General features: G+C 34.0%; 1 protein-coding gene and 1 long non-coding RNA gene across 2 annotated transcripts; one reads left to right on the plus strand and one right to left on the minus strand.

The window, feature by feature from the left end:
- Window positions 1–4800: 4800 nt before the first annotated feature.
- LOC141389866 (uncharacterized) lies at window positions 4801–14217 on the minus strand. The gene is made up of 3 exons (XR_012409192.1): window positions 14074–14217; window positions 5403–5971; window positions 4801–5342 (listed from the first exon to the last, which is right to left on the minus strand). It is a non-coding gene; the product is annotated as an uncharacterized lncRNA (long non-coding RNA).
- Window positions 5008–6019, plus strand: LOC141389865 (acyl-CoA Delta-9 desaturase-like). The gene is made up of 3 exons (XM_073962045.1): window positions 5008–5336; window positions 5411–5596; window positions 5682–6019. The coding sequence occupies exons 1-3, from the start codon at window positions 5008–5010 to the stop codon at window positions 6004–6006; spliced, it is 840 nt and encodes a 279-aa protein (XP_073818146.1). The 3' UTR covers window positions 6007–6019.
- Window positions 14218–15491: the final 1274 nt, after the last annotated feature.

Consider the following 15491-nt stretch of genomic DNA (forward strand, 5'->3'; position numbering starts at 1 on the left):
TAAACAATACATTTTTAATTTGAAGTATGTTTTTTGAGACGAATTCAATTTACGTTTGACGTTTCAAATTCGATCAGATGGGCTGATGCATCTACCTTGGTAATTGTGCTATGAACAAAAATCAGCTGACTGCCTTTTAAATCCTCCAAAATGTATATCTAAATGCAATGAGATTTGTACTGGATTTATTAAATCCGGTCGAGGATTTATGGCTAGTCTAAATGAGCTATAAATCCTCGTATTGAGTGGATTTGTTTTAAATCCGGCATAAATCGTCGTATACAACTCTGTTTATGCAACATGTTGCTAGAAAATACAAAAAGTTGCAAGCTGGCACCAGAAACAAGGTAGATGCATCGCATGGTGCAATAAAATAAGGTGTAAGTTGCAATCATACGGCTTTGAACTCAGAATATATTAGGATCTACTCCGAATATTCCAAAATTTAATAAATAGATGTCCAATCTGTTCTATTCAGTGCCGCACGATAAATATGTGAAGTGTAGAGTAATTTCGATGCCAATTAGAATTAAATTTTAAATCTTTTTATTTATTTATTGTAAATTTTTCTGAACTATTTTGGAAAGACCCTATTGAATACGTTGCCATTGACATTTAGTTCCCATAAAAATATGTTATTGTAAAATGGTTAGTTGTTGTAATTCATGCAAACACCTTATATTATGTGTGTTCGTTTACTCAAAATTTGTACGAATTGTTACTGGATGTTGTTCGTTTACTCTACAGTACAATGCAAAAGACCTTAGTCGATTACAAGAAGTCACTGGACTTGTACAAATTGTTGAGTAAACGAACACAGCTATTATTACACCATGATGCATGGGTGAATTGCTACACTAAAAATAATTTAAAATGTAAAAATTTGTAAACAAGCCGGAAAAATTAAATTTGTTTTGATGTACAAAGTTGATTTTAATCAAACAATACTAATATGTACGATGCCTAATGGGTACTTTATACGATATGTTATATATTTTACATATGTGTTGTCACTTTGCATATTCCTTTTGTATGTAAAAATTCACAACCCATATGTAAAAAACATATCGTGTAAAGTACCCATAAGCAATAAAATAATTCTTTATTTGACCTTTAGTTAGCATTAGTAGCACAATGTGCTAACATTAGGTCTGTACGATAACTTCGCAAGTGAAAAGTACTTGCAAGTACTCAGCAAGTTCTCAGTAACGTCTCTCCTCCAATTTTACTCTCTCGAAGCAAAAAAATTGCAGATTGTTATCGAACAGCAATTTGCAAAAACTTGCAAGAAGTCAGGTGATTTGAAGAAGAAGAAGTTGGCGGAAAAGATTAAATAAATAAATAATAAAATAAAAAAGTAGTCACCACGAAGTACAAATTAAGTTATTTTATTTACATTATCGTTTTCCATAATTTATTTAATAATTTTTCCTTTTTTCATTTCTATTTATTTTAATAACCAAACGTTTGTTTATGTTTTTGCCAAGAACTCCGCCACAAAACATTCGAATTTAAATCAGCTGATCAAACTTGCAAGTTCTTACAAGAAAAATTTTCCTTGCAAAAACTTGTAATCGAAACTCTCCAAAGCTCTCCAAAATTCTCTCACTATTGTCTCCTCTCTCTCTCTCTTTTACTTTACAAGTTTGTTATCGAACAGCATTTTGTAAAAGTTTGTGCAAATTTGTACTGGATTTATTAAATCCAGTCGAGGAATTTTGTCTAGTCTAAATGAGCTATTAAAAAAATTCCCCCAATACGAGATTTTTTTTTTTTTTTGTTATGGGAAATCTGGTAGATTATGGCCGGATTTAGCAAATAAAACCTGATAATGCGCTAAATCCGGCTAATGAACTCATATCTAAATGGCCTATTAAATTCAAAAGCCATTCACTGATGAATGATAACATTAAAATATCCTATCTTGTTATATTCATGTCCATGATACAATAAGAAGGTAGCATTATCAGCCCAGCTGAAGCCCAGCTGATGGTAACATAATGTGTCAATTGCATTGAATTTATGTCAAATTTTGACATCTTATGTTACCAAAAAGGGCAGTTGCTGCTACCTTCTTATTGTATCATGTTCATGTCTTTGTTTGGGTTTTTGACAATCAATACATGTACTCAACTGTCCTGTCCAGAGCTCCGAAATACTCGCTCGAATTCTACTCGCGAATGAAATTCGAGCGGGAGTACTCGCGCGAGTAGAATAAATAAATCGAGTATACTCACTCGCAAAGCATATTTCAGACTTGCTCGTTCTTACTCCCTAGTGAAAAGTTTTTGCGAGTACGAGAACTTGAAGAGTAAGAATTTTTCAAGAAAAAACTAGTGGGAGTGCAAATGCTCGAAATAGAGTAGGAAAAAATTATTTATTTATTGACCGTTTGTGTGTTCGGAGATTCGGATGAGGTTGTTCGGAGGTTCGGAGGAAGTTTCGTAAGTTCGATCGAGGGTGGTCGGAGGTCCAGAGGAGGTTGTTCCGAAGTTCGGAAGAGGGTGGTCGGAAGTCCAGAGGAGGTTGCTCCGGAGTTCGGAAGAGGGTGGTCGTAGGTCCAGAGGTGGTTGTTCCGAAGTTCGATGGAGGGTGGTCGGAGATTCAGAGGAGGTTGTTCCGAAGTTCGATGGAGGGTGGTCGGAGATTCAGAGGAGGTTGTTCCGAAGTACGGAAGACGGTGGTCGGAGGTCCAGAGAAGGTGGTTCCGAAGTTCGGAGGAACCACCTTCTCTGGACCTCCGACCACCATCTTCGAGTACTCCCACTCGCGAGTAAAAACGAGCAAATCGGAGCTCTGGTCCTGTCATGTGTAAAAGCAGGGTTTTATTTTTGAAACTACACAGCAAACAAATTGGAAGTTGTGCAATGTAGAGTTATGATTTCACTACATCCTCCGATGCAGTCCACACGGAGTTTTGAAAAATGCACTCCGTTCGATACATTCACGAGACGGAAATTCTTAATGGAGTGGAGTTTATGTCGAAAGCTGAACTAGTGATGGGAAGGTAACATAAAAAAAAAACCTTTTCGATGATGAAGCAAAATCAATGGCGGTTGTATAAAATGCAGAGGAGAAGAAGGAAATAGATTCAGTTGCGATTAAATTTAATGGATAATTCGGACCGATTTTCTTCAAAAAATCTAAAGTATCTAACGAATTTTTCAGAATTTTTTTCCAAATTCGGACCGAGTTCGTTGCGAAACTCTAATATATTATTTAGAATTTTCTTAGAAAATTCTTTCCGAATTCGGTGGACACGTCCATACAATCTTTGTACCGAATTCGGCATCAGAATCGGCAACTTGTGCAGAGATTCTGACCGAATTCGTTAGCTGGGATTTGTGTCGACAATGGTTCAAAGTATTTATCCAATCTTCCCGGTCTTCTTGTGCCATGCGGATTCCCTTCTAATGGTGCTCTTGAGATAGTTGATCTGTTCCAGAACTGCAAGAATCTACTAATTTGTACTATTTTCTTCGATAACATAAAGGGAAAATTGTTATCGTAGACAAAAATTAGTAGATTTTTGCACGTTCTGAAACAGAGCAATAGTTTTGAGATTGTCATAGTGTGTGTTTTATCCACTTCCTTCTTTTTATTTGCTTTTCTATTGCTTCCTCATAGGTCAATAGATGTAGTTCATGGTTTATGATTTTCTAGCCAAAATATTCTGTGTCAAGGCCTACAGAAGGTCGGCCATTCAGAGTTCTGTTAACAACTTTTGACCACAAACATAATAGATTGTTCATTATTGTGATTTGATTTCCTTCATATTTTATGTCACATTGACAGCAAAGTAAATAGTCAGGGCTAACTAGTTTGGGCTGAGTGTCCGACTGTATAGACTGTGTTCTGTGTATTATTCGTAGGCACTTGTTAATAAACGTTTGTAGACTTTGGGATATAGTTTTAGACATTAGCCATGTTTCACTTCCATTTTTATTTGCTCTCCATTTTTATTGAGGCTGCCGAATGCTGATTCGCTGTGTGGAGTCTATTTATAATGTCTACTTCCACGCTTTTGTCTATTAACATTATACTTCCCAGGTACCAGAAATTGTTAGTGGAAAAATTGGGTGATTGCTGATATTAAGGTCGTTGTCGGTTATGTTGTTTATACGCATTGCGTATGTTTTTTCTTCACTAATTTCGAGTCCAACCATTTTCACAAGTTTCACCAAGTCATGTAAGCTTCGTTCCAGAACTAAAAACTTTTTACACATTTAACAAATTTTGCACATTTTTGCCCGAAACGCGTTCCCGTACACCAAAAAAGTTGCAAATTGATCACCTCTCTTTGAAAAAAAATGGCGCGGAATAGGTTTCTGTTTAGAAACTTTTTAGACGATAAATTTGAGCGAGCAAAAATGTGCAACATGTTTGCCGCCTTCTGATTAGCTGATACGCCGACTTTGACATTTGTTCCAGATTTTTTGACGTTTCTGCCATTTTTCCGTACCCGTACATTTTGGAAAAATGTGTGCGTTGAACTAATTTTTGACAGTTTTCTCTTTTGCACATTTTACCATTAAAAAAGTACTGGAACGAAGCTATAGTTTGCGTAATCGAGGTCTTCCAGATGCTGGTGGGAATTCCAAGTTATTCCTCTCTTATTCTTGCTCAGAATCAGCATGATTTCAATGCAATGGACAGCCTTGTTTCACGCCGGCCTTGAGTGGAATTTTGCTTGAAAAACCCTTAAATACCACAAATATATAGTGCTTCTAGGTGTACGAATACGAATTTTGCCAACCATAAAGGTGCGATCTATACCTAAATGACGGAATAAATTAACAATTTGTTCTTTTATTTTTAAATCTTTGTTAGTTATTGCAATTCCCATCAATTGTTACCTATTTGTATATAAAATATGGAATTAATAAAGATTTTATGCATTTTTGAGGCATGTACGAATATGAACTTTGCATACAGAAAGAAAATTTTGTTATTTACTTACCCAAAAAATGTGTTTCTTATTTTTTTTTTTCTTCCACAGCCCTTACCATGATGTATTTGGGAGGTTTTGGTATTACCGTTGGTGCTCATCGTCTGTGGGCACATCGTGCATATAAAGCTAAGCTGCCATTGCGTATTATGCTAATGATCTTCAATACAATGTCTTTTCAAAATCCCATTTATATATGGGCCCGTGATCATCGTGTACATCATAAATTCTCTGAGACCGATGCTGATCCTCACAATGCTATGCGTGGCTTCTTCTTCTCACACGTTGGATGGTTGTTGGTTAGGAAACATCCCGATGTTAGCATAAAGGGTAAAACTGTTGATGTGTCTGATTTGAAAGCTGATCCGGTTGTTATGTTCCAATTGAAGTAAGTCTAAGAGAAGAAAAAATAATTTTATTAAATTAAATTGTTAAAAACAAAATAATTTCCTACCATTTTAGACATTATGGTGTCTTGATGTATACTCTTACATTTATTTTTCCCACACTGTTTCCAATGATCTGCTGGGGTGAGACCATGGATAATGCATGGTATGTCTGTACCGCTTTCCGTTGGTTTTTCATTTTGAATGGTACCTGGTGCATCAACAGTGTGTGTCATTTATTTGGCAACAAACCATATGACAAGTAAGACGATATAGTTTATCCATTCCTTGAAATAAGTGTCTATATAATGTTTTGAATTTTTTGTTTTATCTTTTCAAATTTGTAGAAATTTCAATCCCGGTGAAAATGACCTCATATCTGGCATAACCATTGGTGAATGTTATCACAATTATCATCATGTCTTCCCCTGGGATTATAAAGCAGCTGAATTGGGTGGTTCTCGCAACAATATCAGTGCAGCTGTCATTGAACTGATGGCCAAGATTGGTTGGGCCTATGACATGAAGACGGTATCGCCAGATATTATTAAACGTCGTGTCTTGCGTACCGGTGATGGCACCCATCCAATTTGGGGTTGGGGTGATAAAGACCAGCCCAAAGATGAGATCAAAGACGCTATTATTGTTAATAAGAATAAAGTTAAGAAATAGGTGACAATTTTAAGTTAGCATTTGTTATATGGGATATTGTTTTAAATATTTGTAAATAAAAACAAACAAGATTTTTTTGTTATTGTACATAATGCGTAAAATAAACAGAATATAGGGTTAATTATGAGAAGTATGCGGGCTTGTGGTCAAATGAAAAAAATGGTTTCAAACAAATTAAACCATAGATATAATTGAAAACAAAGAAAAAAAAATATAACAAAAACATCCCTTTGACGGATTTTGCAGTCAAGGACTGGTTTTGTCATGCTTGGTTTACATTTACGAACTCCACTCGATTTCAACTGTCATTGAAAAGTGAAACAAATTAATCTGTGTGATTTAAAGAAATAGTTCAGAATGAAACATTGAAGTATAAAGTGCAAAACGTCAGTTTGTGGAATCGTGTCAACAAAGTTTACAAAATATTTGTGTTCCTTTACTTGCCTGAGGTTACCATTTCTTGCCATTTTTAACCTGCAAAGCGTTCCTTAACCCCATAAAATGGTAAAACTAGAGAGAGAGAACAGAAATGGCTAGCAGACAAGAGGAAGAACGATATCCGAGAGAAGAAGGAGTTGAAAGAACACCCATAAAATTTAAAGCAGCAGTGTGCTCAGTAATAAGAAGAGCATTACTCTACGAATTTACAACGGCGGCGCGAAAAATGCGTTCGCATTATTCGTAAACCGAAGAGGAGAAGATTAACGAGTACGACGAGAGAAGACTAAGAGTAAGAAAAACCCCTACAAACGAAGAAGTGAAAGCTATGGCACAAGCAGTAGAATTGAGGTGCCTGAAGGGTGAATTTAATCTTCAGTTGTCAGAGATAAGGAGGACAATAGCGAAAGGAGAATACGTGGAAAGTGAATACCTTCTAAGAGAATTATTCGACAAGTTGGATAACCAGATGTGGAGACTCGAGGACATCTATACCAAGATTGCATTTAAAGGAAGAGTGGGAGCGGGCGGACATGAATATCGTCCTTGAGCAGCGAAATATTAGAAAGAAATTGTATGAAATGAAGAATAAGATATACGATCGGCCTAAATTTGATTTTTCAATTAAATAGAAGGAAAACACAACGAAATCGTTTAGTTATGGAAACAGCAGGAAACAAAGATACTCCTGGTCACCAGCAGCTGAAACATCATCCATGAGCAATAATCAATCTGAAGAACTAAACACCGACATTTGCGTGGTGGGAGAAAAATTGCAGGAGTCGTCAACAAACGAAATACGAAAAATTTCATCAGAGAACGAGAAACCCAGATTCAATATGAATCTGAATTCTACGAACAACAGTGCAACAACATCTAAAACAAACCATGGGACAGCAATCATCACAACACTGTGAGTATCAATCCAACAGCACCAGTCACCTTCAAATAGTCGCCACAATCATCTGAATAGTTATCATCGGCAACATGAATCAGCAGCAGCAGAAACAAGTGAGCAGAAACAAGAAGATAATTCCTCCAAGAACACCAACATCACATTCGAAGAAACAGATTTCAGTAATAGTGCGGTTACACTACAGTTTTTTGCCGGGTTAACCCACTTTATGAGGATTTATTGCTTAATCTGGTCAAATCTGACCAGATTTGTCATACAAAAATTAAATCCTCTCACGACTGGGTTTATTTTAAATCCGGCACAAATCCACCAAAAATACAGTGTTGTATTCGGTATTTGTGCAAAAAAATCCAACTCTACTCAAAAAGTACCACAATTTGCAACTGTTTTTGCAACAGAGTTTGTCGTGTTTTACACGTTTACGATTGGTCGCATGAGATTTTATGGAGTTAGCAAATCTAAAGTTATTTGAAAATCATAAAATTATTTATTTTTTTACATTAGACACTTTTTTAACAAAAAGTACGCTTGATACCATGGTAGAACAAGAAAAGGTAGCAGCAATACCCAACTGACTGAACTGGGTTGTAGTGTTAGTGTCAAATTTCATATGACATTTTATACATTCATTTCTATTCCGATGTACATTAGGGACATATATTTTTTGAGAAAAAAAATATATCATTCGGAAAAAAACCATTTCCCTTCTTCATATCAATGATATGTAACCTCCTCCAAGTTCAAACGATAAGCCGCGCAGTAAATCACCGCTTGTAGAGGCGATACAACGTTTGTTAATATGTGAGGTATTTTGTGGAAATTTAAAAAAATTAAAGCCCTAATAAACATGTGCTTCATTGACTTCTAAAACAAAACATTGAAACAGCTTCTCCTTTTCTGCAAGAATTCTACTTTCTGCGAGAATTTATGCATTTAGTGGAATGATGTGGAACCATAAAAATTGAAAATGTAACGAATTTTCATTCATGTTTTCCAAAATATTCAACCAAATGTGAAAAATTATTAGTTTTTTAAATTCCAATAATTTATAGACATTTCCTTGTTTTGTTTACAAATACAACTGGCAGTAACGTTACAAACAAAAACAAATTCCTTTGTGGTTGTTGTTCGAGTTGTATTTGTTGTAGTATTAACTTTACCTTGTATTTGTTCTACCGCGGCTTGATACCTTGGTACAAAAATGTATCCCTGTGTGTAAAATATACCAATATGAGCAAAGAGGGGACGATATCTCATGCGAGAAATTGTAAAAGTGTTAAACACGACTTTATTAGTTATTTTGTATGTATACGTAAACAAACATCAGCTGACAGTTTATATCCTCGAAAAGCTAAGTGTAACCAGCAAAGATTAACCCACTGGATCTATTAAACCCAGTGGGTTAACCTTCAATAGTGTAACCGGGGTATAATGGAGAACTACAAACAAGACACCAATATAATGTAATACGAACAACGACAATGACACTAATTGGTGTGTTCGTTTACTCAACAATTTGTACAAATTTGTACAAGTTCTGTAACTTCTTGTAATCGGCTAAGGTCTTTTGCATTGTACTGTAGAGTAAACGAACAACATCCAGTAACAATTTGTACAAATTTTGAGTAAACGAACACACATAATATCAGCTATGAACAAAGCAGTACTCTAGCGTCGATAAAAATACAAATACTACAGTCACACATATTATTTTGTGCATCATTGCTAATATGGAAATTATGGCTGAAATCGATGCTTCGTCCGATGACAATGCACCAACGATTTCAAGCAACATCGAAGAAAAATGTGAGTCGCCATCATCAGCAGCTGAATCGCTTCCATTACGAAGCCTAGAAAGATATCTGAGAAACCAGCATTTCCTTGAACAAGAAATACAGACGAATCTAATGCTGAAAACGAGATGATGCCGATACATAAAGAGGGCAGAGTGTATACTGCTGAGAAATGGAAACGACGGCGCGAGATGAATAGCGAGTCAGAGAAGGATTACTGCCTTAAACTTTGGAATAAACTATTTCATAAAAATTCAGTAGCCTGCAGAATGAGGTTGACCGATAAAGGTGGAGGGAAACACACCAGATATTCTTTGGAGAGATGGTTGCAGCGATTGACGGGTGCCATCACGTAAATGCAGAGGTACATTTTTGGTCACAATTATACTATATTCTCGAATTTATTTTAATTTCAAACTCATTCTGTTCTGATATTTTAAAAAATTCGTACATATTTATTTATTTATTAATCAACTTTACAATAATTCTAAGCCATCGGGCCAATTAAAATGAATTATAGCTCATTTAGACTAGCCATAAATCCTCGACTGGATTTAATAAATCCAGTACAAATCTCATTGCATTTAGATATACATTTTGGAGGATTTAAATGGCAGTCAGCTGATTTTTGTTCATAGCACAATTACCAAGGTAGATGCATCAGCCCATCTGAACGAATGTGAAATGTGAAACGTCAAAAGAATTTTTTGTAAATTGAATTCGTCTCAAAAACCATACGTAAAATTACAAATGTATTGTTTAATACTAAAAATATTAGCACATTATGCTACTAATGCTAACTAAAGGGCAAATAAAGAATTATTTTATCGCAGTTTGCCCATCTAAAATAAATAAACGAATTATTTTATCGTTTAGACATCATAAATATCAGTCTTGGTTGATTAAAATCAACTTTGTACATCAAAACAAATTTAATTTTTCCGCCTTGTTTACAAATTTTTACATTTTAAATTATTTTTAGTGTAGCAATTCACCGATGCATCTACCTTGTTTCTTGTGCCAACTTGCAACTTTTTGTATTTTCTAGCAACATGTTGCAAAAAACAGAGTTGTATACGAGGATTTACGCCAGATTTAAAACAAATCCACTCAATAGGAGGATTTATTTTTGTATGGGAAATCTGGTAGATTTTGGCTGGATTTAGCAAAAAACCTGATAATGCGCTAAATCCGGCTAATGGTGTCATATCTAAATGGCATATTACATTATAGCTTCGTTCCCGTACTTTTTAATAGTAAAACTCGTAAAAGAGAGAACTGCAAAAAATTTGTTGTCACATACAAGTTTTTTCAAATAGTTCGGGAACGGAAAAATGGAAAATACGTCAAAAAAACTGGAACAAATGTCAAAGTCGGCGTATCAGCCAATCAGACGCCGGCAACCATGTTACTATTTTTTACTCGCCCAAATTTGTCGTGTAAAAAGTTTTTAAAGAGAGCGCCATTCAGCTCCATTTTTGTTTAAAGAGAAGTGAACATTTTACAACTTTTTTGTGTACGGGAACGGTTTTTGGAGTAAAATGTGTAAAAGTCGTAAAAATTGTAAAAACTTTTTAGTTCTGGAACACAGCTTATATTGCATATATGTACATATGTTATCACTACTCTGTGTGCATATGAAACTTTATATATATGAAATAATCCTATAGTTACGAAAATACGCAAATAATATGCTGTTTATATTAGAACTTTTTGCAGGGTTAACCTTCTTTATAAGGATTTATTTGAAATATAAGCAATGGAATTGACATTTAAAACCCAGTCGGTTTGTTAAATCCGGTTATATATAAACGGGGTATTAGGAAAAAAAAAAAAAAAAATTCATACAAATATTTATATTCCCACTACTCAAAGTACTTAAAAAGGCAGAATAAAACCTAATAAACTATAGAAAATAATATGCTATAATCATATAAAGATTAACTGACACTTAAAAATGAGATCATTTAAAACAAAAAGAAAACATTCCAATCTGAGGTTCATCAAACGATGGAAAATCTAATCACTCTAAGTGATGCATAAGATGTATTGAGAAAGTTGCCGGTGATATATTGAATACCTTTAAATTGTTGGGCAAAACATTATAAAGACGCCCTACTCTTACTTGGAATGATCTATCCATTAGATAAGCAGCACTAGAGATATTCAATTGATTTCTTCTAGTAAAGGAGGAGAATTTGAACAAAGACGTTAAAAATTTAGGACATTGTTTGCGAATCATCTTATAAAAAAACAAAAGTAATCGAAGTCGGATATAACTGGAGAAATAGACTCCTAGAAATTTAACGACATAAGACGTGATGCGAACACGTCTGCTCACACCGTAAACATTTTAAGGCCCGCCCCAGAATGTTTAATTCTTAAACATAAATTTCTTAGATACAGTCCACAACGAATCATTAATTTCTGAATTTCATGTATTTGTACATACCTCAATACTGATAATTAAACTACAAACTATTTTTTTAGCCGGCCGCGAGAATGTACAAATAACGTTTGTACATACTTTCGGTTCATGTCGAGGCGATGGAAAATTTGATAATTAAAAATAAATCTTCCACTAGAATTTCATTGATGAACGGGTTGTTTGGTTTGGTCAATGAAGAGTTTAGAGATAGGAATTATTGATTGCCTAGGTTATGAAATATTTTGTAAAGTAGCAAGTAAATTGTAAATATTTTGAATAAATCAGTGCCTTACAACCACTCAACTAAAGCAGACCGACTGCTTCATCTTAGTAATTCATATACAGACTAGATGCGGCAGTCTGTTGGATGCACCGAGCATCCCATCGAATTTATAATTGTTCACCAATAATTTATAGACATTTCCTTGTTTTGTTTACATGTACCGGTGACAGTAATGCTTGGTTTACATTACGAAATCCACTCGATTTCAACTGTCAATTCCTTTGCGTGTAAGTCAAATGAAAACTCGTCTGAAATCGACTGGATTTCATTTGACGTTTAAGCAAGGGAATTGACAGTTGAAATCGAGTGGACTTCGTAAATGTAAACATACTATAACGTGACAAACAAAAACAAATTCCTTTGTGGTTGTTGTTGAGTTGTATTTGTTGTAGTATTTACTTTACCTTCTTTGTTCTACCATGCGATAACCCTCCATGCCAAGTGCGGATATTATTCGAATATTCACCACAAAAATTCGAAAGTGCTATTATTTTCGAATAGTAGGCAATGGTTTTTTCGATAGTGTAGGCAAAGAAATAACATTTTTTTGAATTGTTGTCAAATTTGATTTTTTGAAATTAAAATCATTTTGAAAAACGTATTGTTGACCCTGGCGAGTACGTTCACTACGGTATTAAAGACGCGCTTACAGATTTTTTGAGTAAATGTCAGTACGGTTGTTCAGATATCTCCCTTAATGTAAATATCGATGGGCTGCCACTGTTTAAAAGTTCACTTAAACAGGCGTGGCCCATATTAATAAATGTACATGGAACAAAACCTGTATTGGCGGCTGGCCGAAAAGTTTTCTTGGCGTGGAACAGCAACTAAAGATTGCATAACAGGGTCAGTTATAACGACCGCAATTCGGAGTAAATATATTTATATTAAGTCTATTTGAAATAATAATTTAAAACACATATCTTTTCTCTCGTTTTAAAGGTGCATTTAAGCAACAATTTCCCTTGGATGATTCCGATTTTGATAGGATATCACAAAAGCATTTTGAATATGCTCATGACAGAGTTGTAAAAGCCGTGAAATGCCAAATGAAAAAGCAAAAGTTCGATGAATCACAAAAAGAAAATGAAGAAATTTAAATATACATAGTCTTAGTTTCTCCCGCTATTTAATACTTTGAATTAATTGTTATGTTTTCTGTCTGTTCTGCATTTCTTACATTGAATTATATTATTTTTTGTTTTTGCAATACATTTTCCTAAATATACACAGTCTTAGTTTCTCCCGCTGTTTAATAATTTGAAAAAATTGTTATGTTTTCTGTTTGTTTTGCATTTCTTACATTGAATTATATTATTTTTTTGTTTTTGCAACAAACTTTCCTATTAACTAACTCAATAAAAATATGTCTTAAAATTTACCTAAAATACCAGTTTTATTATTGGAAACGGATGGCAAATGAAACACCAAAAAACATCGATAATAATAACATTAAAGAGCTTCTAGCGATATCTAAATTGAATCGTTAAAGTATCGATAAATTATATGTTCCCGTATTGTTTTGGATTCGAAAATAATATTACTATCGATACTTCGACAACGAAAGTTTTACTGCCGCAAACTGAGCGACCAGTGAATCGTTTTTGATTCGTTTTCGTGTGTCGTTCTCGAACAAAATATCCGCAAAACTCTCGCAAAACATCCGAAAACGAATCGTAGCAATGATATGGAGGGAACATAAAGGTTAAAATGTTATTGTAGTAAAAAAATAGTAGTTTCTTGCAGGTTCTGGAACAGAGCAATTGAAACGCAAAATTATGAATGAAAAGTATCAATTAAAGTTGACAACCCTGTTGCTATCGGTAGGATTTATCAACATCTTTAGTTTGGTTGTTAACTTACCGAAATTTTTCGTTAATTACCGAAATTGTAAGCATTTTAAATTCACCGATTTTTGTCGGTAACTTAAAAATAAGTTAGAGAATCGTTCCTTCACTTTTCTTGTAAAACTGGTCATGAAAGAGCAATTTTGACAGTTTTCTCTTTTACCTATTTTACCATTAAAAAAGTAAAGAAACAAAGCTAACATTAATATTATTTAATGTTTAGTATTGAAAAATTGAATAATTATGAATCTTCAAATGAAGTACGTGCTTAAAAAATGTAACGTGCTGGAATACACGATACCGCAACATTGTTGAGATTTTAGGATATCCTGGTATTTTAGAACAAGATAAATGTATCTTACCAAAATCGATGTTGTTGTAGCCATTAACGTCTAATATGCCTAGTGAACTAAACAACCACAAGCGGAACGATCAAGTGTTTTAAAAAAATGTATAAAAACGTAAGAAAGTCGAAATAATATCAAATAGAAAATCCCCCTTTGAATGACGACTGATATATTTGCATACGACAGCAATCTGCGCTTTGGCTTCGATTTTTTGAAAACAAATATTAGCCCTTTGCAGAATAATAAAATATTAATAAGTACGTTATTTTTTTTTTTAATTACAAATTAACTTTTCGTTCAATGAATTGTTTGGTTTCATTCTAAATTATTTTGCCTAACCAAACCATTGGTGGCACGGTAAATTTGAAATCTGTGTCATGAATTTGTATTCACGTTTACTGAATTAGGAAACGTCTGTACTTTAGGGTATACTAGAACCGAAGTAAATAAGAATTATGCTATGTTTACATTTACGAAATCCACTCGATTTCATCTGTCAAACCCATAGGTTAAACGTCAAATGAAATCCAATGGATTTCAAATGAGATTTAATTTGACGTTTGAGGTATGGAATTGACAGATGAAATCGAGTGGATTTCGTAAATGTAAACTTAGCATTAGAGTTACTTACTTAGAGTCAGTTTACACTAGCTATCAATGTCATATGACACAAAAGAAAAACATTCCATATCTACCCACCCAGGTAATGTGGAGTCGTAATTTCACTGCATTTTTGCTGGTGTGGATACAAAAAGTAAATGGCGTAAGTCCCGGTCCACACTAGCGTGAATTTCATTAAAAAATTTCATGAAATTAGGCGTTCTTAAATCGAATTCCCCACTACAGCAAATTTTATGATTTTACTCTACTATGGAATTCGATCTAGAGACGCAAAATTTCATGCAAATTTTTCAATGAAATCCCTCTAGTGTGGACCGGGACTAAGGAAAAGCCCCAATATTGCACACATTAGCGACTGTATAACGATGGAAATTTCAGCACATATGACATTGAGAGATAGTGTAAACAAGCTCTTAGTATTTCAGCTTATGTATTATATATATATATGTATATTATATGGAGATTCGAATAACGGATTTGTCAAATGTTTTAAAAAAAATTATAAAAACATAAGGAAGTCGAATGACGACTGATATATGTATTTGCATACCACAGCAATCTACGCTTTGGCTTCGATTGTTTGAAAACAAATATTAGCACTTTGCAGAATAATTAAATATTAATAATAATAATTAAATATTAATAAGTTTTTACATTCAAATTCACTTTTCCGTCAATGAATTTATATATATATATATATATATTTTTGCTTTAATTCTAATATATTTTACAAAACCAAGCCACAAGTGGCACAGTAAATTTGAAATCCATTCATGAATTTACAGCCATTTTCTGTATGTCGAAAGAAGAAT

The sequence above is a fragment of the Musca autumnalis genome, unplaced genomic scaffold (assembly GCF_047663935.1).
Source record: "Musca autumnalis isolate F117 unplaced genomic scaffold, ASM4766393v1 scaffold_1, whole genome shotgun sequence".
In the NCBI taxonomy this organism is placed as follows: domain Eukaryota; kingdom Metazoa; phylum Arthropoda; class Insecta; order Diptera; family Muscidae; genus Musca; species Musca autumnalis.